The sequence below is a fragment of the Meriones unguiculatus genome, chromosome 14, assembly GCF_030254825.1.
Source record: "Meriones unguiculatus strain TT.TT164.6M chromosome 14, Bangor_MerUng_6.1, whole genome shotgun sequence".
NCBI lineage: Eukaryota > Metazoa > Chordata > Mammalia > Rodentia > Muridae > Meriones > Meriones unguiculatus.
The window spans coordinates 1,301,400-1,322,745 of record NC_083361.1 but is presented as its reverse complement, the minus strand read 5'-3'; the positions used below and the strand labels follow the sequence as shown (position 1 = coordinate 1,322,745).

The 21,346-nt window shown below is 62.3% G+C and overlaps 1 protein-coding gene and 1 long non-coding RNA gene across 3 annotated transcripts; one reads left to right on the top strand and one right to left on the bottom strand.

Annotated features, from left to right (window-relative positions):
* Positions 1 to 1,000: 1,000 nt before the first annotated feature.
* LOC132647092 (uncharacterized) lies at positions 1,001 to 10,927 on the top strand. The gene is made up of 3 exons (XR_009585364.1): positions 1,001 to 1,079; positions 8,106 to 8,331; positions 10,796 to 10,927. It is a non-coding gene; the product is annotated as an uncharacterized LOC132647092 (long non-coding RNA).
* Lipe (lipase E, hormone sensitive type) lies at positions 3,265 to 21,312 on the bottom strand. Of its 2 annotated transcripts, none has more exons than XM_060366396.1 (10): positions 20,370 to 21,312; positions 10,466 to 11,001; positions 8,080 to 8,170; positions 7,833 to 7,978; positions 7,388 to 7,573; positions 6,987 to 7,278; positions 6,140 to 6,367; positions 5,863 to 6,039; positions 3,862 to 4,304; positions 3,265 to 3,719 (listed from the first exon to the last, which is right to left on the bottom strand). In XM_060366396.1, exons 1-10 carry the CDS (start codon positions 21,247 to 21,249, stop codon positions 3,507 to 3,509), a joined length of 3,192 nt encoding a protein of 1,063 aa, XP_060222379.1. In that variant the 5' UTR covers positions 21,250 to 21,312; the 3' UTR covers positions 3,265 to 3,506. The 2 variants fall into 2 exon arrangements, with proteins under 2 accessions (XP_060222379.1, XP_021516816.1); XM_021661141.2 differs by lacking the exon at positions 20,370 to 21,312 and adding an exon at positions 17,628 to 17,961.
* Positions 21,313 to 21,346: the final 34 nt, after the last annotated feature.

Here is a 21,346-nt window from a genome sequence, read left to right as displayed (position 1 = left end):
GTTCCGGGTTCCCTTTGCAGGAGGCTCTGCCCCCAGCTTCCTTGGTAGGCGCGCAGGTGGAAATGACACTCAGGCTGGAGGTTCCCTCCCAGCTCACACTCAGAAAACTTGCCTCGGGATGAGGCACAGCCTCATCCCACAAACAGTCTCATAAAAGCCTGAAACCCAGATCTCCCGCCCAGGGCGGGCAAGCCAGGGTGACTCCCAGGATCTGAGTTCAGATTCCTGCACCCCAGTCTTTTAAATTCCTGATCCTCCGGAACCTCAGACACAGAAATCTTGACACCAATCTGTCCCCTCCTGGGGCCCGAGTGCCCGATCCTGTAGGATCAAGGAGAGCGGCTCCTTTCCCCAGACCCCAGGGCTGCCGGGAATGGGCGTAGGCCTGCGATTTTAGGCTCTCTGGAGGTGAGGGATTACAGAGTAACAGCGAGCTCAAGGCCCGTCTGTGCAGCTTCGCGAGACCCTGTCTCAAAATAAAGGGGGCTGGAGAGATGGCTCAGAGGTTAAGAGCACTGCTTGCTCTTCCAGAGGTCCTGGGTTCAATTCCCAGCAACCACATGGGGGCTCACAACCGCCTAAAATGAGATCTGGTGCCCTCTTCTGGTGTGCAGGTGCACGTGTAGGCAGAACCTTGCGTTCATAATAAAATAATCTTTAAAAAAAGAAAAAAAAAAGAAAAGGTTCAGCGCCCGGTGGCAGAGGCCTTGTTTAGCATACGAAAAGCCCTGGGTTCAACCCCCAGTACTGGAAAAAAGAAGGGGGGAAGAAAAAAGAAGTAGAACGCCCGGAAACGCCCCGGGAACGGGACGCCCAAACCCCATCCTTGCCCCTCGCCTTCGGAGCAGGACCCGACACTCCCTAGGGAGTGCTCTGGGGGCGGGGCTTTCTAGAGGGCGTGGCGCTCCCGGGGGCGGGGCTCTCCCGGGGGCGGGGCCGCGGCCCTCGCGGGACGGCGATAGGCTCCCAGAGACGCCCCTCCCCGCTAGTTCGGCCAATGGGCGGGGCTGTGGCGCGCGGGCGGGCCGGCTGGGCCGGAGCGCGGGGCTCGCGGGGGCTCGCGGAGGCCGGCTGCCCAGGTAGGTCCTCGGCGGGGAGGCCGCCGGGGCTGGCGCTCAGCCTGGTGGGGCGGCGGCCGCGGGGGCGGCGCAGTGGCGGGGCCGCGGGGCCCGGACGGCCTCCTCGCCGCGGGTCGCTTCCCGCCGTCCGCGCCGCGCGCTCGCTCCCGCTCAGCCCTGCTTCCGCGGCCGCCGCCGCCCTCGCGGGCCAGGGATGCTCTGGGGTCGGCGTGGTCAGGGAGGAGCTCCCACGGCCGCGGGCGTGCGTGCGTCTCGGGGGAGCACTAGGTGGCGGCAGAGGCCGCGCAGAGGCTGGGAGGAGGCACCAGCCAGAACCTGGGAGTCGACTGTGTGTGTGCGTCTGCACCATTGGCCGTTAGTGTATGTGCGTGCATGTGCGCAGCCACTGGCCGTGTTAGTGTGCAGCCGCTGGCCGTGTTAGTGCGCAGCCGCTGGCCGTGTTAGTGCGCAGCCGCTGGCCGTGTTAGTGCGCGTGCATGTGCGCAGCCGCTGGCCGTGTTAGTGCGCAGCCGCTGGCCGTGTTAGTGTGCAGCCTCTGGCCGTGTTAGTGCGCGTGCATGTGTGCAGCCGCTGGCCGTGTTAGTGCGCGTGCATGTGTGCAGTGTTAGTGCCAGGGATGGGCCAGGTCGCGCAGGGAGCAGCGCTGAGGCGTGAGGCAGGAGCGGCCCCGCCCGCCTCCGCAGCCGGGGAGGATGGGGGCCTGGGGCGAGGCTGACGGCAGAGAGGCTGGGTGGCATGAAGGGTCTCCAGGACTGGTCGCCGCGGCCGGGCTTGGGGAGCAGGCGGAGGAGTGCTCGGTCACTCCCCCAGGGCCTCACTCTGGGCCTCGGTTTGAGGACAGCCTGAGGCACAGAATGACCTCACCCTTCACTGGGCTGATGGCGGCCCTGCTTCAGCCTCTGCAGCCGGGGTCACAGGGGCGCCCCGTGCCTGGCTTTCCCTGTCGGGTTTCCGGCTTTCCCTGTCGGGTTTCCGTTCAGAAGTTTCCTGGGGAAGAAGTGGGCCCTGAGGGAGCCCTGCGCTTCTGCGTCTCGTTCTGACCTGGCTGAGACTCATCCCATCTCCCTCCCACCCTGTCAGGATCCGGTCAGTCAGATCCCTGCCCCTCAACCTCCACAGACATGGCGCCCTCCTCCTCCTCGGTCCCCTCAACCTCCACAGACACGGGCGCCCTCCTCCTCGGTCCACAGACATGGCGCCCTCCGGCTCCTATCTTCCTCTTCTTCGCCCACCACATTTGGATGCCGACCTCCTGAGTCGGGATGAGACCTGTGACATCTCATACTGTTGGTGGGGGAGGCCCCAGGATGGCATGAGTCTGTCATGGACTACTCCCGCCCTTTCTCCCTCCCGCCTCACTTCCTTCTCTCCAGCTGACCCTCACAGCACCCCACACTGGCCTCTCTGTGTCCTGGGCCCACAAGCCTCAGGGCTTTGTCTGTTCTGGCCCTCCTCCGGCCATGCTGCTTCTGGATGGATCCTGGTTCTTTGGTTCTGGCTAGAGTGACCCCGCTGTGGATGCCCCTAAAGTGTCGCCTCTACGCGTCTTCCCACGGAACAGGCTGCCCACTGCCCGCCTGCGTCGTGGCCAGGCCTGAGTCTTGCTCTGCCTCCATCCAGCCCCACCTTGAATGAGTCTAATGCAACCTCACCGCTGGCTCTGGGGCGCTCGGCCTTACCCCCACCCTCATGGCCTCGCCTCCGGGGGCTCCAGCCGCCCGCAGTGCCCTCACAAGGACCCTCGCTGCACCCCAGCCGTAGTTCAGGTCACAGCCCCTGCGGTCCCCACTTCACACCTGGCTCTCTGCCCCGAGGCGTGCTCACTGCCGCGGTTCTCGGCCCGTATTCATTTTTAGGGACTGCGTTTGGGTGTCGTCCGCCTGGTCACCATGTGCACACCTGGTGTGCCCTTGCCCCCTGGGCCTGGGGCTAGGTATGCTCCCACGCGGGCGCTTGGGGCCAGCTGCGGTCCTGTGCTTTTAAGGCTGAGGCCGGGTCTCCCGTGGCATCCCGGAGGCAGCAGCCCACGGGTCGACACTGACTCTAAAGCCAGGGTCTCGCGGGCCAGGCCGCCCAGGCCTTCGGTGCCCCAGCCCGGTGGCTGGTCGGAGCGCGCCGGAGCCCCGCGGCCCCTCCCCCGGCGCTGCCGGCTGCCGGGAGACGCCCCCACTTAGAGAGGCCCGGCTAGTCAACAACTTTTATTTACAGGAGGCCGACGGCGTCGGCTACAGCAGCAGCAGAAGGCAGTGTGAGGGTCGGCGGGGACCGTGCGGGCGCGCCCCCTCCCCGGCAGCGACCCCCGGCCCCGCCCGCCCGCGGTCCCGGGGAAGGCTCGGCCCGCCCCGCCCCGCCCAGCCCGAGCGGGCCGCAGAGCACGAGGCCGGAGCTGGAGTAAGAGGTGCTTTAGTGCCCCCTCCCCGTGCCCGCTCAGACCAGCGGCGCGGCCGGCGGGCTGACGACCATCCGGATGCGCTGCACGCACAGCTCGGCCGCCTGCCGGGTCTCGCGGCACAGCGCCGCCAGGCTCAGGAAGCCGTGCGGCAGGTCCTCCACCACGTTCAGGGTCACGGGCTGGCCCAGGTCGCGCAGCCGCCGGGCGAACATGACGGAGTCATCCAGCATGGGGTCCAGAGCGCACGCCTGGAGGGCGGGGCGGGGGCGGGGAGCACAGGCCCGCACGGGAGGGGGGAGGGCGGGAGGGGCGGGCGTGGGAAGAAGTGAGGGGGACGTCCTCCACCCGCCCCGCCCCTCCGGCCCTGCCCCCGGCCAGCCGCGCCCTCACCACTATGTGCACGGGCGGCAGGGTCTTGAGCATGCTGTCCGGGGCCAGCAGAGGAGACATGAAGGGGTTCTTGACGATGGGCGCCGAGTAGAGGGGCATGTGCAGGACGCCCTGGCTGGAGCGGCGCGGGTGGAAGCCCTCGGGGAAGGCGGTGCGCGCGTGCGGGCCTCTGCCCATGGGGCTCAGGTCGTCGGTGGCCTCGGAGGAGTCTTCCGTGGAATTCTCAGGCCGCAGGAAGAAGTTGACGTCGGAGGGCGTGGCGGGGCCGAGCGTCTCCATGGACAGCGACATCTCTGGCGTGTCTGACGTCTCCGAGCTTCCCTTAAAGCCCAAGTCCTTTATGGTGAGGGCCTTCAGGGAGTCTGTGCCCAGCAGGGCCTCGGGCTGGGCCAGGGCGGCCTCCGACACGCTCCTGCGCATGGTCTCCGTGGGGCGCGCCGCCTCTGCAGAAGGCAAAGACAGGCTGAGGCCGGGCACAGGCTGTGGGGTCCGCAGGGGGCAGCGCTCGTGTCCAGGGCTGCAGTCTGGAGGTGGGGCTGTGGCATAGGCCGGATGGGCGGCACACAGCTGGGGACGTGCAAATCGCGGGCTTCTGGAGGCTGCCCCTCTCCTCTCTGAACACAGCCGTTAGCGCGCGTTCCAAGAGGGCCGACACACAGGGCTGACCATTCTCCAGAGGGCCCGCAGCGCAGCCGCATTCATGTTTGAGCCTGTGGTGCTCAGAGCCCTGCAGAGCCGCGCGCCCAGGCTGGTGTCAGCGCCTCTGGGCTCCCCAGCAGGAGGCTCACCAGCTCCACCAGAGGGTGGGAATGGCCAAAAGGAGCTGGTCACTTCCCCAGAGAGCTGGCGTCCCACGGGCACCGGCTCCAGTGTTTCTCACAGCTGTTTCATCACTGTAAGCAGGCAAGCCAGTGCCCAGGGCGGAGCGCGCCTCAGCCATCCCACAGGCACCGCTCCTTCTCAGGCTGCTGTGCCCCTCAGCGGCAGCCCCGCCCACAGTCCCACCCACAGCCCCTTTACCAATCCGTGGGGGCAGCGTGTGACCCACACAGCTCTGCAGACGGGGCCACAGAGCCCAGTTCTCAGAGCACCTTCGTGCCAGGTGCTGGCTCGGCATTTGGCACAAATGCGTGCAGTCCTCACTGTGGCCCCGAAAGGCAGGTACGCTTGTGCCCATTTCACAGGGGCACACCAAGGATTCTACCTGCTAACATTTATCCACGCCAGCAGCCAGTGAGGCACTGACTGAGCATGGAGCTGGGCTGGACTGTGTGACCCCTACAGGAACCCACCCCCAGGGCCCAGTGGTCCCTCAAACTCTCTTCCCTTTTATGGTGCTTGTGTGTGTGTGTGTGTGTGTGTGTGTGTGGTGGTGTTCCTCAAGGCACCGCCCACCTTGGCTTTCCCTTTAATTTTCGTTAGGTTTTTGTGTGTGTGGGTGGCCAGAGGACAATTTGTAGGCAGGCTCTTGCCTCGGCCCTGGGCCCCGAGCCAGCTCGGCAGCCCGGCCTTAGCTGCGGGTCGGGCCTTCCACTGGCCCCAGAGCTCACTGCCTTCGCCTACCTAGACTGCTGCTCCAGCAGGTCCCGGGGGCTCGCCTGCCTCTGCCCGCCCAGTGCCGAGGCCATGGTGGGCGCTGCTACGCCGGGCTTTTATATGAGCTCTGGGATCCCAGCTCGGGCTCTTACACTTGCCTCCTGAGCCGCCCCCAGCCCCATGCATGGGTTGGTGGTTGCTGAGACAGGGTCTCCATCTGTGGCCTTGGTTAGCCTGGCTGGCCTTGAACTCCCAGTGAGCTTGCCTCTGCTTCTCACATGCTGGGACTAATGGTGCACGCCTCCTCTGGCCCTGAGAGGTTTTGGTTTTGTTTTTGAGGCAGTTCCTGGGGTGGGGAGATGACTTGGGGAAGCAGAAGGCGGGAGATTTCTAGGACATGGTCTGCCGTGGGGCCAAGGCCACAGCCAGGCAGGGAAGGTTGAGGCGAGGCGCCCGGGCACTCACCAGGTGTCGGCGCTGAGCTCTTCTGGGACTTGCGCCCGCTTAGCTCCAGGAAGGAGTTGAGCCAGGAGGAGGCGCCCAGGCGGAGGTCTCGGAGGAGCAGGGAGGTGTCCCGCTGCACCAGCCCCATCATGCCCAGCGCCTTCTGGTCGGAGTCAGGGTGCTCTTCCATCTCCGCTCCTGCAGAGGCACGGGGCAGCTGAGCGGGCAGGCCAGCTCTCACGCCCACCTGGAGCAGGACACGCCGGCCTCCAGCTGCCAGGCTCTGGCGCAGGCTTACCTGAGTAGGCGCTGACACACTTAGAGAGCACGCTCAGTGGGAGAAGAGGGTCCATGAGGCTCAGCAGACGGGAGGGCGAGGCGGAGGACTGCAGGGTGGTCACGGGGTAGGCTGCCATGATGCCATCTGGCACCCTCACCCCGTAGGCCGCCGCCCGCAGGGACACCGTGATACAGAGGTTGCCCCCTGCGCTATCCCCTGCCAGGCAGATCCGCTCTCCTGTTGATCCTGGTGGGACAAGAGCCAGGCGTGAGCTGGAGAGCTGGGCGCCCAGCATCACTCACAATGGCGTTTTGGGTCCTGGCAAGAGGCACAATTTGGACCATGAGGTGGCTGTGCTGGGGAAGTGGAGGTTCAGGGGTCACCAGCAAGGGCGGGGGGGGGAGAGCCGCTCGGGGTAGTTTTCCCACAAGGACATGAGAAGTTGGGAAACCAAAGGTCAGGGTTCAGGCTGGGTACGGCCAGGCTCTGCTGTGCCTTCATGCCCCCCTGAGGTGTTGGCATTCCAAGAGGGAGGTGTGAGGACCTGGCAAGCAGGTGGGCATATGAGCCAGCAGCTGGGGAGGAAGAGAGACGGGCGGGGAGGGGCCAGAGACCCAGGCTAGAATGGGGGGGCGGGGCAGAAGGCAGAGCTGAAGTGGCCAAGATGGAGGGTGGGCAGCGGTGGGGCTAGCCCACGCCAGGCGCCAGAGGCAGAAGAGGGCAGGTGGCCAGGGGTAAGGGGCAGGTAGAGAGGCCGAGGCTTGAGAACCCAGGGACTTAGTGGCCCTTGCAGGACAGGGCGGGGTGGGGAAGGGTGGCCAGGGCAGGGCAGGAAGAATGCGAGGAAGCAAGGGCTGGGTCTCACCCAGCAAAGCACAGTGCTTGACAGCCCAGCAGTAGGCGAAAAAGCACTCCTCGAGGGCCCGGGGGAAGGGGGCCTCAGGGGCCAGGGAGTAGTCAATGGAAATGATCGGGACGCCCAGCTCCTGCGCCCAGGTCTTGAGGTAGGGCTCGTGGGATTTGGAGGTCTGTGCCACAAAACCACCACCGTGGATGTGGACAACCAGGGCCCGAGAGCGGGGTGCTTGTTGGGGCCGCGGGCGCAGCTCCAGGCGTGGGCCCTCAGACTTCGCCAGACTGTTGAGTATCTTGCTGTCCTGGTGGTGAAGAGGAGGGTTGGTAGGTCAGGGCTGCCCTCCTCCAGGGCTGCGGGAGGCAGGGCTGCGGGAGGCTGGGCTGGGGTGGCCGTCGGGGCCCGGGGCTCACCTGTCCTTCCCGCAGGTCGTATGAGATGAGTCTGGCCAGCACAGGCCCTGGCCCCGTGTGTGCCAAGGGAGGTGAGATGGTAACTGTGAGCGTGGGGTCAGAGGTTAGTGGCATCTCAAAGGCCTCAGGTGGCAGGCTGAGCAGGCGGCTTACCCTCACAGTGGTTGATGCCATGTTGGCCAGAGACTGGAGGGGGAACAGAAAGGTGCCCGAGAGGGGTTATAGAGGTGGTGTGGGCTTCCCGCCCCAGCCCCGTCTTCGCCCTATGTGCTGTCCATGGGCCTGGGGCACGGCAGTCCCCGGCTGTGGCTTGGCTGGCTGTGGCTTGGCTGGCTGTGGCTTGGCTGGCTGTCTAGGAGTCGGTCTCCATCTGCAAGCATGCGGGGTCTCCCTGGCCCCGACAGCACCATCTGCAAGCATTCGGGGTCTCCCGGCCCCGACTCACCGACAGCACCTCGATCTCAGTGATGTTCCAGAAGGCCTTCCAGAAGTGCACGTCCAGGTTCTGGATAATCCGCTCAAACTCCGACCCTCGCAGCTCTGGGTCTATGGCGAATCGGCCACCAGTAAAGAGGGAACTGGCAGTCACACCTGGGGGCAAGAGGGGTGTCACGGAGCCCTGGCAGAGGCTGCTCCGCCAGGCTAGGAACGGGGACAGGACAGGGTGTGGGCAGGGCCCAGCCGCCACTCACTGAGGCCTGTCTCGTTGCGTTTGTAGTGCTCCCCGAAGGACACCAGCCCGATGGAGAGAGTCTGCAGGAATGGCCGGATGGCGGGCGTGAACTGTGAAGGGATTCCTGTGTCACCACCCGCCCGAGAGTGGGGCAGAGGGAGGGGCAGGCGCACCCATTCAGCTTTTACCAAGCTCCTGTGCTGTGGGCATTGCCCTGGACCCTTTCACGGACCTGGTGTCCTCAGCGGAAGGAGATGGTGAACAAATAAAGGTGGGCAGTGTAATGCCGGCAGGACTGATGAGCGGAAGGGCTGCCCCGGTGACCGCCGGCCAGGCCAGGAGTCGGGGTCCAAATGAGGGCAGGGGCAGAAGCTAAAGCTGCACCGCCGCACAGGGCAGCGGGGGAGGAGTGGTCCTGCCGGGGCAGGGACGGGGAGCACGAGTCCATGTGTGCCCGGGGCCCAGCGAGACAGGGAACGAGCAAGGGAGGTTTTCGAGGCACAGAAGGCCAGCCTGAGGGGCTGGACTCACGCTGAGCATCTGGAGGGCTGTGAACCTCGAGTAAGAGGAGACAGTAACTTCCTGAATCAGAACAGAGGGTGAGGGAGGCATTCGGGGCTGGTACAGAGAACTCGGGGCTAGAGGGCTGTCGGGGCAGACCGGGAAGACCTTCACATGACAGGTGGCAGAGAAGGGACAGACAGGAGGCTCAGCCACAGGAGGCCAGGCCAGGGTCAGCAGTTAGCTCCCCCAGCAAACACCGGACCCTGCACAGCATGCTAGGCTGTGAGGGAGCAGGGACTGAGCGCAGCTGCAGCTCTGGAGGCCTCTGCCCTGGAAGGCGACGTTTGACAGCGTGATGCGCTCTAGTGGCTGGGTTCTCAGGAGCTGGCAGGTGGCCCGGGCCACGCTCTTGGCCTGGGCCCCAGCAGGCCAAAGAGCACAGGCACTCCTGGCCTTTGTGGCCAGGACACAGATTCAGGCAGCCTAGAATTTCTTTCTTTCCTGTGCTGACGCCAGGACATGAAAGCAGGGAGATGGTGGGGCGGGCTGACAGTATTTGTGGGTTTAGTGTGCCTGAGGGAGAGTCCCAGAAACAATTGTGTTGGGTTGCTCGGCCGGGAAGCCTGGAGTGACATTCAGGGAAGGTGAGGAGGGGGATGCTCATCTCTGTGAAGTGCGGGGAGGACAGACAGGGTGGGAGGGACATCACACAGCTTCCCCCTTCCCCCCGAATTCCTGCTGGAATCCTTCATTCAGCTCGACAGTTCCTTGGGTCGGCACTAATGGCAGACCGGGACAACCTTGGCTTCTGACTCATTTTCTACCTTCTCCAATTCTCTAATTAACTAATTCGAGGAGGGTCTTTCTGTGTCGTCTGGCTTGCCTGCTGTCTGTGCTGCAGCTCAGGCGAGCCTCTACTGCTCAGCAATCCTGCCTCCACCTCCTGAGCGTCCTGTCACCTCACTTTCCCTGTGGGGACAGGCTGCATGTCTGAGGTGGGCTGGGCTGGGCAAGGACAGAAGGCCCACAGCTAGAGTCAGAAGGTCCAGCTCAGGGAGGAAGCAGTCACAGCCACGTCTTCCTCTTGTCACCCACTGGGATGGGTATGCTGGTCCTGCCCTGAGGACCACTTTGAAATCATGTGACTTCTATAACTCAGCCCAGGGGCCCCTCCGACACCTGTGGATGGTACCTTCCTTCCTTCTAGAGTCCCAGAGGACACGGCAGGATTGCACTCACACAGAATGGGCCTTTGAGACCAATACTGATCACCCTCCCAGAGGGCTCAGACTCTTGAACCTCAGGGACAAGAGTGGGTGGACCCGGCATACAGCGCGGCAGCAGAGCGCTTAGACTTTGAGGACTAAGCTCAGCCTGCGCTACTTGAGGAGAAAGGAAAGCCAAATGAACCTTTCGTGGCCCCCGTCTGGGGACTGAGCCCTGGCCGCAGGCGTGCTGACAGGTGTACCCTCAGCGTGATGAGTGTGCCCTCAGCGTGGCCCTCCCCTGGGGCCTGAGCTCTGCCACAGGCATTTTGTACGGATGAGCGCACCCTCGCCTTCTTGTTACTTTTCAGCCAGGGTCTCACTAAGTGACCAAGGCCGGCCTCCACCTCACTCTGTGAGCTCCACCAGGCCCTGCAGCCTTCTGCCTCAGCTTCCTGAGTAGCTGGGCCGTGGCAGGTCTGAGTTACCAGACACAGCTGGTGAAGCGATTTCTGAGGTGTGGCAGATGTGGTCAAGGGTCGTGAGCTAACCCCAGAGTCCAGCTCTGAGCTCCTGCCAGCGTTCCCTGCCAGTCTGTGGTCTGAGTCCTGAATGCAGTAGCTCTGATTAGCGTGGTTCAAGGACACATCGCCAGCCACCAGCGCCTTCACTGGGAGGACAGGGGCAGGCACTCACCTGAAAACCCAGGCAGCGGCCATAGAAGCAGCCTTTGTGCAGCGTGACATAGTCCTGCAGGAAGTCAGCTGTGAGTCCTTCATCGCCCTCAAAGAAGAGCCCCCCTGGCCGGTTGATAGCCAGCAGGCGCTGGGCGTAGTAGGCCAGAGCTCGCAGCTGGGTGAGGGCGGCCAGGTAGGCCTCCAGCTCTGCCAGGTTGTGGCTGGCGCGGAAAAAGATGCTCCGGCGGTTGGAGGCCACGTAGCGGGATTTGTGTAGCAGGTGTGCCAGGCAGCAGCGGGCTGTGTGTACCAAGCTACGGTATCCATTAGCTGGCGTCTCTGTGTCCAGGTCAAACTTGTGGGCCACGCCCAGCAGGTGGCCCAGCGTCGGCTCCAGCCCCACCGCCTGTTCCCGAACACCTGCAAAGACGTTGGACAGCCGCCGCGCGGTCTCTCCCGGGCCCTGGCTTGAAAAGAAGGCCATATTGTCTTCTGCGAGTGTCACCAGTGACTGCGTCATTGTGCGGAGATCCATGTTGTGTGAGAACGCAGAGGCTGTGGGAAGATGCAAGGTCTGTCAGGCCCAGGAGCCCAGGTCCTACCTCTCTTCCCTGGGCCCATCCTTGCTTAGATCCAAAGCTGTAGCTCCTCCTTCCTCACGCCCAAAGGGTGCTCCACACCTCTGGGGGAGGCAAGGGCCTTCAGCTCTCACACCTAGGGCTCTCTTCTTGGCTTCCCGAAGTCTGAGGCCTCCTCCTCTTTCTGCCTAGCGGCGGGGTGTTGAAGCCCTGACTCTGTGGTCCTCTTAGCTGCCCTGGCTCCCCGCCCTCCCGGATCTGGGAGTCCCTGCCGGAGTCCAGCATGTCTGGATCCTCGTGTGCCTTTACTGCAGAGCTTCCCCCCCCCCCCCGACTTCCTTCCAGGTATTCAAGAGTGAACTCCTATCTTTGTTTACTCTCTCTGGACTTGTCCTCCTTCTTCTGGGAAATCTGGATGCCCAGCGGTTCCCTTTCTCAAGCCCCATTCCCACTTTCCTTCTGAGGCTCCCGGGGTTGCCCAAAAACCCTTTCTAATGGTCAGTGGTCAACGCAGCCATTCCCACCTCCCCGGGTCGCCCTGCACATCTAGCCTCCTCCTGAGCGCCGTCTATAATCCCAGCCTTTCCCTACCACGGACTCGCTCCTGCTCACTCAAGCCTGCCTGCCCATGGAACCCCTTCCAGAACACATCTCCCTCCTCATCTCTCTGTGGGGCTCCCAGACCTCAGCACCCTGACATCCCTGCTTACAGTCGCCGGCTCTCCCTGCGCACCTGCCTTAGACTGCACTGTCCCTCTCTCCCGCCTGAAATGGCTCACGTTGACCTCAGCAGCCAAACCCAGGCTGAGGGTTAGTTCCCAGAGACCCGGGATGCCTTGGCTCAGATCTGTTGCTGCCAGCACCCTCCTTCACAGGAGGAGACGCTGAGGGTGGTAAGGAGCCAGAGGCTGAACGGATGATGTCGGGGTCCACGGAGACGCTGGCATCCGGGTCCAGGGCCCTGCGCCTGCAGTGTCCCTCCTAGGACTCTCAAAGCTCCCCTGTAGCCGCCCCAAACCTGGCTCCATGCTTTGCCGGCCCCCGCACTCAGGGCCCTCTGTGTGCTCCCTAGAGCCCGTGTTCCTGGGACATCTGTTACCTAGACCTTGCTATCACACTTTGGCTGAGTTGCCCTTGGCCCTTGGGTCAACCTGCCCTTCCAGAGGTCCAGGCCCTCCTGGCTCCTGGCTTTGCAGCCTTTTCCCCCAAGAAGACAGCGTGTCCTCTCCCTTCCAGGCCTGGGTTCTGGCAGCAGCCATTCTGTTTCAGCTGGCCCTGCACTCACCCCTCCAGGCTGCTCTGGACTGGAGCTCCCCAGGCTGGCACAGCAGGTCTGTGGCTAGTGCCAGTAGCTGCCTGGGGCGATAAACTGGGGAGGGACCAGGCTGGCCAGGGTGTGGCCGTTTGCTTCACCGCCCATCCAGAATGGATAGTGAGAATCACATGTCGTACACAGAGCCCAGAGTTCAGCTCCTTGCCCCTCCTGCCCGCCTGCTGCTCCGCTCGGCACAGTCCTGGTGCCAGGCTCTCTTCTTTAGAGCCCTGGATCCCGCCCCCAGCCCCCGCTCACAGCCAGTCGCCCTTGCCCCAGCTCCTCCCTGCTCAACCTCCTCTTCCTCATATGAGGGATCCAGTCCCAGTCCTGTCCCTTAGGACCCAGGCGTCCCATGCCTGAGTCCTGAACACCCTGTCCCCTCTCACCCAGCCAAGCTGTCCTCCTTCTCCCCCAAGTGGATTCAGGGAGCCAGAGTTCAGTGATGTCAGTTTCCACCCCAACTGGCCCTGGCACAGCTGTCCCCAGCTGTTAGGGAAAAGAAGTGGGCAGCCCTGCTTCTCCTCCTGTGAGGGCAGAAGCCGACTGAGGGTGGCACCAAACTCAGCCCTGGGCCACAGCCTCCGGGGTGGTATCCCTACCTGGGGCCTTGGTTTACCTTTCACAGCCGACCCTGCTGCCAGTCAAGTCCATGTCACATACGGGGAGGCCAAGGCTCATACTTTCGGGTTCTTCCACAAGCTCCTGCCCAGCAGCTCCTCCTCGCCCTAGGCCTCAGCCGGAGGAGGCCCCTGCCCAGCAGCTCCTCCTCGCCCTCAGGCCTCAGCCGGAGGAGGCCCTCGCCTTGCTTCCCCCACCGCTAAGGTCCACCCTCGCTTCTGCCTAGTGCCAACTTGTGCCCTGGCATGGGCACGTTGTGCAGTCTGCCTCCCCGAGGAGAGAGCAGAAAGCTCAAAACGTGGAGTATGGCTGATTTGAGGAAACAAAGTCACAAACATACAAGCCAGGCGTAGGGCCTCTGAACCAGCTGTGTAGAGAGGCCCAGAGGGCTCCCGGCGTTTGGCTGGGTGAGTCCTCAGTGTCTGTCCTTGGACTGTCGTCCTGATGGAGGGGAGGGTGGCCCCAAAGCCCACCAGCGAACGTGTGAAGGGGAGAGGGCTGTCCTTTCCCAGGGCCACCAACAGACAAGCGCCAGAGCCTCGGGGGCAGGTGAGCTAAGCGGTGGGGGGCGCGGGCCAGGTCACTTGCTGGGTGACCCTCATGTGGAGCCCATGCTGAGCCACTCTACCCAGCCCAGCCTGTGTGTAAGCATGTGTGACTCTGGAGCGACACCCGCCAGGGAGGCAGGGTGTGCTGCTCCTGGCTCACTCAGCCCGAGATGCCGCGTGGTTCTCTCTCCTTGCAGCCCTTGTCACTACCCTTCCACAGTGTGATCTCGTAACTGCACCCCCAGGAGATTCTCTAGCCCCCGAGCTGTACCTGCCAGGCTTGCCTGCTGACTGCCCTCCCGCCCGGGCACGTGGGGAGGACGGGTTGGGGTGCTCCTCAGGGATGAAGAACTTTTGAAGAGCAAGCATGTGAAGAAGCAGCAGGGGAAGGGCTGGCTCCCCAGTCCTTGCGACTTGAGGCCCTGCTCTTTGCCTCACTCAGCACAGTTCCCTGAAGACCGGGCTGGCCGGAGCTAGGAGGAAGGGATATTGAGATTGCCAGAATCCCAGGCAGAGGGCACTGGGGTAAGGGCACACCCGATGGGGCCATGGCAGGAATGGCAGGAATGGGGCAAAGGTAGGCTGGGGGACTCGGCAGTGGGGGAGGGGCCTAGGCCCCAGCCCTTTGCCCTGAGAGACGGTTTCCCCTGCTGGTGCTGGGGTCAGACTTGTCCACGCTGGACAACTGTTCTGCCCTGAACCGTGCTCCTGCTCCTCCAGCCCTTTGCCCTGAGGAGCCACTTGCCAGCTTCTCAGGCCTGGACTTTGGTTCCTGGATGCAGCACAGCAACGTGCTTTCATGTTTCTTGACATGTCTGAGGGTGTGTGTATCGTGTGTGTCCTGACCTGTGACTATGCTGTCTTGGATTTCCGGCTTGTATGGATGTGCTCCTGTTTTTAGGGTGTGTATCGTGTGTGTCCTGACCTGGAACTGGGTTTTGTCTTGGATGTCCGGCTTGTATGGGCGTGTCCTGTTTTTAGGATGTGGTTCAGCTGGTGGAGGGTGTGCCTAGCACGTACAAACCCTGGGTTTGATCCCCAAGACTGTACAGATGGTGTGGGGGCGCACATTTGTAATCCCAGCACTGTGGAGGTAGAGACAAGAGGATCTGATGTTCAAAGTCATCTCAGCTACAGTGAGTTCAAAGCCAGTCTGGGATTTATACATGAACCCTGCCTCCAAAACGAACACAGAAAACTAAATGAGAATAAAAACAACAAAAAGAATCTATATGCGTGTTTGGGTGTGTCCAGTCTCCATGTGTGTTTGTGTTTGCTGAGAACAGAATTCACTGTTTGCTTGAGCAGAAACCGAGAGAGTTCTCATGCCATGTCCCCACCCTCCCACCATCTGAGCCAGCCCCCAGCCCCACGTGCCCTATATACTGGGAACCGTGGGCCGTGCATGCCACCACACCCGGGCCTCCATCCTCCCTTGGTGGTGGTAGGGCTCCCGAGCGCAGCTGATGTAGGGCTGTCTCCTGCAGAGCACCGCAGGATCTTCTGGAAGCGCCCCTGGCCACGCCTTCCTCTCAGGGAGACACTTCCATCTCAGACAAGGCCTTCTAACCCCGCCTCCGCGCGCCTCTGGCCCACCCTGCTGGCCCCTGCTCTGTCCCCAGCTCCCTCCAGCCAGGGCCCCACTGTACTGTCCTGTGTCGCTGCTTCTCCCATCAATTTTTTTTTTTTTTTTTTTTTTTTTTTTGCTCTTGCTGTGCTGTTTTCTCTACCTCCCTTGCTCAAGATTTTCTCCTTCTGAAGACAGGACTCTTTTTCTCATGTATTTGAGGCTGGCCTCAGACTGACACGTAAATATGGATGGCCTTGAACGTCTTTCTGTCCTCCTGCCTCCGCTTCCCCACTTCTGAGTACAGGCGTGTGCCACCACGCCGACAAGGTCCTGGACAGCACCTCGGGATCTGTGCCGTCATGTGCTCAGGTGGCTAAGCGGAGCCCGACTCCAAGATCTTTTCCTTTTGCTGTATTTATTACATTTGCTTGTTTATAAGCTTTTTTAATGACCGACATTTATTGTTTTTTGAGACAGGGTTTCTCTGTGTAGCCCTGGTTGTCCTGGACTCTCTCTGTAGGCCAGGCTGGCCTTGAACTCACAGAGATCTGCCTGCCTCTGCCTCCTGAGGGCTAGGATTAAAGGCCCGGGCCACCATGCTCGGCTTTGGATCTTTATTTTACGTGCATTGGTGTTTTGCCTGCATCTACGTCTGTGTGAGGGTGTTGCATCCCCTGGAATTGAAGTTGCAGACAGCTGTGAACTGCCATGTGGTTCTGGGAATTGAACCCAGGTCCACTGGACGAGCAGCCAGAGTCTCACTCTGTAGTCCTGACTGGCCGGCGGCCAGGCTTGCCTGGGACTAATGATGATTCTCCTGACTCGGCCTCCCCCAAGCGATGGGATCAGAGGTGTGGGCTGGTAGCCTGGCAACCAGTCTTCCTGTCTGTGTCCGCAGGTCTTGAGTCTGTCCTGATAGCTACAGGAAGCCACAGCTGGCACCTCAGGTTTGCGGCGGGCCCTTCAGATGCAGACTGAAGGTGGGGCACGCGGCGGCCATCAGTTGCCACACCCCTTGCTGGGAAGGCTGGATGTGCCCCTCTGTCCTCACTGGCAGGTAAAGGAAGTGCAGCTGGCTCAGGCCTCTGTGTCACCATCTGGGAAATGGGCTGATGATAATGACAGCAGTCTCATCCAGTTACTGGCAGGATGGCGTGAATCAAAGACTGCTCCAGCCAGTCAGGGACCCTTGGAGCAGGGGTGGGACCTGACTCACAGGTCTGAGGAAGGGCATCAGGAAGAGCCTCAGGAAATGGCAGGCAGAGCTGCCATCTTTGCGATAGGCTGGGCCCTGGGCAAGGAGCCTTACTCAAGCAGATTCTTTCTGACTCCTCACAACACTCAGGGCGGCTCAGCTATTAATAGTCCATGTCACACTACACACATTCCTTCCCTTATCAATCTAATAAATATCTGAATGTGCGCGTGGCAGGGCCTCTAGGTAAACAAGGTGACCCAAGCCCACTCTCGGGAGCTTGGTGCCTCGCAGAGACAGACCGTATCCTCACACCCACCTCTCCCGGTTGTGTGGAAAATGGCCCACATTCGAGCAGACAACAGCGCTACAGGTGTACTCAGAACTCAGAGAAAAGGCAGGAAGAGGAGACACAGGCTCCACGTTGCCTCACAGTGCAGGGTCCTGCTGTGTACCCTTGCTGTGGCCAGGAGGCTCTTTTCAGCCTCCTGCTTGAGCTCCAGCCTGTCTGGGCCCGTTCACACTCGTGTCTGTAATGCTCTACTTGTCTACCAAGGGAGGCAGGGGATGATGAATTTGGGGGCTCGGGAGCCATGCCAGGTTTTTCCTTTTTCCTCTTTGTTTTCGCCTGCACAGCCAGCCCTGGTGGGCCTGAGGAGGCCCCCTGGAGCTGCAGGGCGGGGAGGGCCGAGCATTCACCGGGCTCTAGGTTTGGCTAGGTAGTGCCACAAAACAGGAGACTCAGAGCCGAGCCAGGGTTAGCAGCTCCTGCTGAGCCTTGCGACCCCTCTGGTTGGTCTGTCCCTGTCTCTCCAGCCTTTAGACCCAGGGAAGCTGAAACCCTCCCCTCTCCCTGAGGGAGGTGTGAAGGGGCAAAGCCAGCTGGAAAGTTCTCACGTGTGGAAGTCGCCCCAGAGTTGCTGGGCTGCCGAAACAGGTGGCCCGAGAGTTAAGGAGGGCTGTGAGCTTTCTCGGGTATCGGGTACCCCGAGCCTACCTTTTGCTGGCCTATCCTTCCTCTTTTGGCAAAAGCTGCTACAGTTCTTCCCCATTATTCTTTTACGAGCGCAGACGACATGAAAATCGGCGCTTGAACCACTTCCCAGGCCCAGAACCCTCAGGTCAAGGTTGTTCCTCTTGGTCACACACACGGAAAATCAGGCACCGAGCGGGACCCTGTCCGGACAGGCCGCGTTCCAGGGCCCTTTCTGCAGAGCGCGCGGGGGCAGCCGGTAGGCTCCACGTGCGGGTGGGACCTCCCACTCTCACACCAGCCCCACGGTGGCTCAGGCCACCGCGTCCCGCGTGGAAGTGGGCCCGTCCACCCAGGGCCCCGCGGGAAGTGCCGCCGGCTCACCTTTGACCTTGCCTTTTCGCCAGCCCCGGCGACCGCGGCTCTTCGGCCCGTCTCTGGCCTGCCTGGAGGCCTGGGGCCCCCCGGACCCCGGTTCCACGGCGGGCTCCATCAGTCCTGCCCGGCCCGGCGCGCAAGTCCCTCCCCGGAGTCGATCTCCGGTACACACCACCGCCGGGCCCCCACGCCGTCCAATCGCGGGCCCGCTCCTCGCCGGTCCCGCCTCCAGTGGGCGGGGCCAGGGCGCGGCCCAGGCTCGCTCGCGTTAAAGGAGCCGCGGGCAGCCGCCCCCGCGGCGGAGGAGGAGGCCAGCCCGGCGGCGGCGGGAAGCGGCTCAGGGCGGGGCGGGCGCGCGAGCCTCGCCGCAGAGGATGCTCGCAGCCCGAGAGGCGCCGCGTCTCGCCGCCCCGCGCCCTAGCCCCGAGCCCGGCCCGCGCGCCTGCCCCGCGGGTGGGAAAGGAGCGGGGGGCGGGGCCGCGCCCGGGGCGTGGGCGGGGCCTGGGCTGGGGGCGGGGCCGCGCCGGGCAGCCGTTGGGAGGCCCCGCCCTCGCCCCGCCCCGCTCCCGCGCGCCCTCCAGCGCCGCCGCCCGGAGCCCACCGAGTAGCCGAGGCTAGCCTTCCTGACTCCGAAAAAACCAAACCAAACCAACGGCCCCTCCCCGCCTGCCGGCCAGACCCCCTCCCGCCCGGTCCCTGCGCTCTGTGGCTCTGTGGCCCCCGCTCCGTCCCGTCTTCTTCCCCAGAACCCAGGGCTGAAGGAGTGGGGAAGAGGAGGTTCCGCCTGCCCAGCGGCTGGCGGCCCAGGCCTGCCCTGCCGAGAGGGGCCTCCCCGAGGGAGCTCCGCTGCCCGGGAAAAGGCGGGAAACAGGAGGCCCGCTACAGCCGCCTCAGCGGAGCACGCTGGAAGCTTCTGGAATCCGGAACGTGGGAGAAGAAAGCTTCGACCTTCTCTCAGAGCGGGCTCTTGGGGAGGAGGGACGGCTCCCTGAGGTGAAAGAGCATCAGCACCCCAGGCCCTCAGGACTGTGACTTTCCCTGCTCCTGTCAGGACTGTGACTTTCCCTAAGGTCCTTGTCAGGACTGTGACTTTCGCTGAGGTCCTGTCAGGGCCGTGGCTTTCCCTGCTCCTGTCAGGACTGTGACTTTCCCTGCTCCTGTCAGGACTCTGACTTTCCCTGAGGTCCTGTCAGGACTGTGACTTCCCTGCTCCTGTCAGGACTCTGACTTTCCCTGAGGTCCTGTCAGGACCGTGACTTTCCCTGAGCTCCTGTCAGGACTGTGACTTTCGCTGAAGTCCTGTCAGGACCGTGACTTTCCCTGCTCCTGTCAGGACTGTGACTTTCCCTGCTCCTGTCAGGACTCTGATTTTCCCTGAGGTCCTGTCAGGACTGTGACTTTCCCTGAGCTCCTGTCAGGACTGTGACTTTCCTTGTGCTCCTGTCAGGACTGTGACTTTCCCTGCTTCTGTCAGGACTGTGACTTTCCTTGTGCTCCTGTCAGGGCTGTGACTTTCCCTGAGGTCCTGTCAGGACCGTGACTTTCCCTGAGCTCCTGTCAGGACTGTGACTTTCCCTGTGCTCCTGTCAGGGCTGTGACTTTCCCTGAGGTCCTGTCAGGACTGTGACTTTTCCTGCTCCTGTCAGGACTCTGACTTTCCCTGAGGTCCTGTCAGGACCGTGACTTTCCCTGAGCTCCTGTCAGGACTGTGACTTTCGCTGAGGTCCTGTCAGGACCGTGACTTTCCCTGCTCCAGTCAGGACTGTGACTTTCCCTGCTCCTGTCAGGAATCTGATTTTCCCTGAGGTCCTGTCAGGACTGTGACTTTCCCTGAGCTCCTGTCAGGACTGTGACTTTCCTTGTGCTCCTGTCAGGACTGTGACTTTCCCTGCTCCTGTCAGGACTGTGACTTTCCTTGTGCTCCTGTCAGGGCTGTGACTTTCCTTGAGGTCCTGTCAGGACCGTGACTTTCCCTGCTCCTGTCAGGACTGTGACTTTCCCTGTGCTCCTGTCAGGGCTGTGAGGCTGTGACTTTCCCTGAGGTCCTGTCAGGACTGTGACTTTCCCTGAGGTCCTGTCAGGACTGTGACTTTCCCTGCTCCTGTCAGGACCGTGACTTTCCTTGTGCTCCTGTCAGGACTGTGACTTTCCCTGCTCCTGTCAGGACTGTGACTTTCCTTGTGCTCCTGTCAATGTGGGGCTCTATGCTGTTCCCTCTTTTTCCTTCTTTGCACAAGGAAGAAAAGCGGCTTGGAGTGCACTTCATCAGGCTGCTTTCATTCAGCCTCGACCTTGCCACACCACCCTTTCCCAAGCTTCTGTTCGCCATAAAACAGGCTGTGAATGTCCTGGCTGTTGAGCTAGCTCACACCACAGTGGCTAAGGGAAGGCCCACACTGAGCTGCTGTGGCCTACTGCTACATTTGCCTCACAGCCAGTGCTCAGCCACCCCTCTGCCGGGACTCATGGAAGAAAGCTAGGAGGAAGACAGTTTTTCTCTGACCTGGTTCCCGAGTCAGAGCTCTTCCCTACCTCTTTCCTATCTTTTATGGGGGCAGCCTGGTGCAAAAGGAGAAACCCTGGTTTTAGTCCTGCGTCTGCTGTTTCCCTTTTTTACAGACTGGGGGGTATCACGCTCGATTTCACAGGGGCGTCTGGAGGTGACCTTCGGGTCATGACCCTAGACACAAAGCCAGCGCGGATGCGTGACTGGCCCTGGAAGGCTCTTGCGGCCCCGCCCACACTCACCTGTGCCCCAGTGCTGTGTGTGACCCTGGAGGGTGGCTTTCTTACCATGCGACTTCCCACCAGAGCCTGCCATCTTTTCACAGTCAGGCTTCCGTTTGAAGGGCAGTGACGGTCCCGGGCCCACTGTTGCACAGCTCGGCTTGGGAGGAACTGGGCTTGAGGACGGGCTCAGTTGTGCCTCTGTGTCAGAGTCTGTGACCCAGTCAAAAAAGGCCCTCCACTCGTGGGCGCTCCTCGGAACGGAGAGCTCGTGCAGCCGTGTCAGGAAGCCCGACTCCGCCACAGGTCCGTGCTTGGACTTGGCTCTCTGGTCCAGCGGGGTGTGCTGGGCTGTGGCCAGCTCCGGTCTCTCTTGGGGTCCAGAGGCAGGCTGGGTGTGGAGTTTGGGGACGGCTCCAGATGCAGCCTGGGCCGCAGATGTGTCCACCTGCTGTGGACCCAGAGGTGGTTCTCTGGGCCCAGGCCCGGGCATCCCCACCTGCTCTTCTCCGAGTTCGTCCTGTTGGCTTACGGACTCTCTTCCCGTCCCGGGCTGGTGGGAGGTGGCTTCCTGTTGAGCTAAGTGCGCTTTCTGGGGGGGTGATTCTTGTGCAGTGGAGGCGACTGGGGCCAGGCGGGCCTGGAGAGCAGATTTCTGTTGACCTCTCGGTTCCTGCTGGGATTCGGCCTCGTGCTGGGCAGGCTCGCTCGGGAGACTTGGCTTCTGTGGGGTTCCCAGTCCCTGCAGCACGGCTGATGCTGGCCAGGCCGGCTCAGAGTCTGGCCGGCTCATGGCTTTCTGCTGTGTCTCAGGCTTCCCTTCCGGCCTGCATACTGAGGTAGAGCTTGGCTCCACACTTGCTACCTCCCTTGGGAAAGAAGTTGGTCTCCGAGGCTTCATCCTCTGCCCGTCCCCTTCAGGCCTCTCTCCTACAGATCTTTCATGATGGCACCCCACTGTGGGCTCGAATCCTTTGTCTGGGCATTCCTGTTTTTAC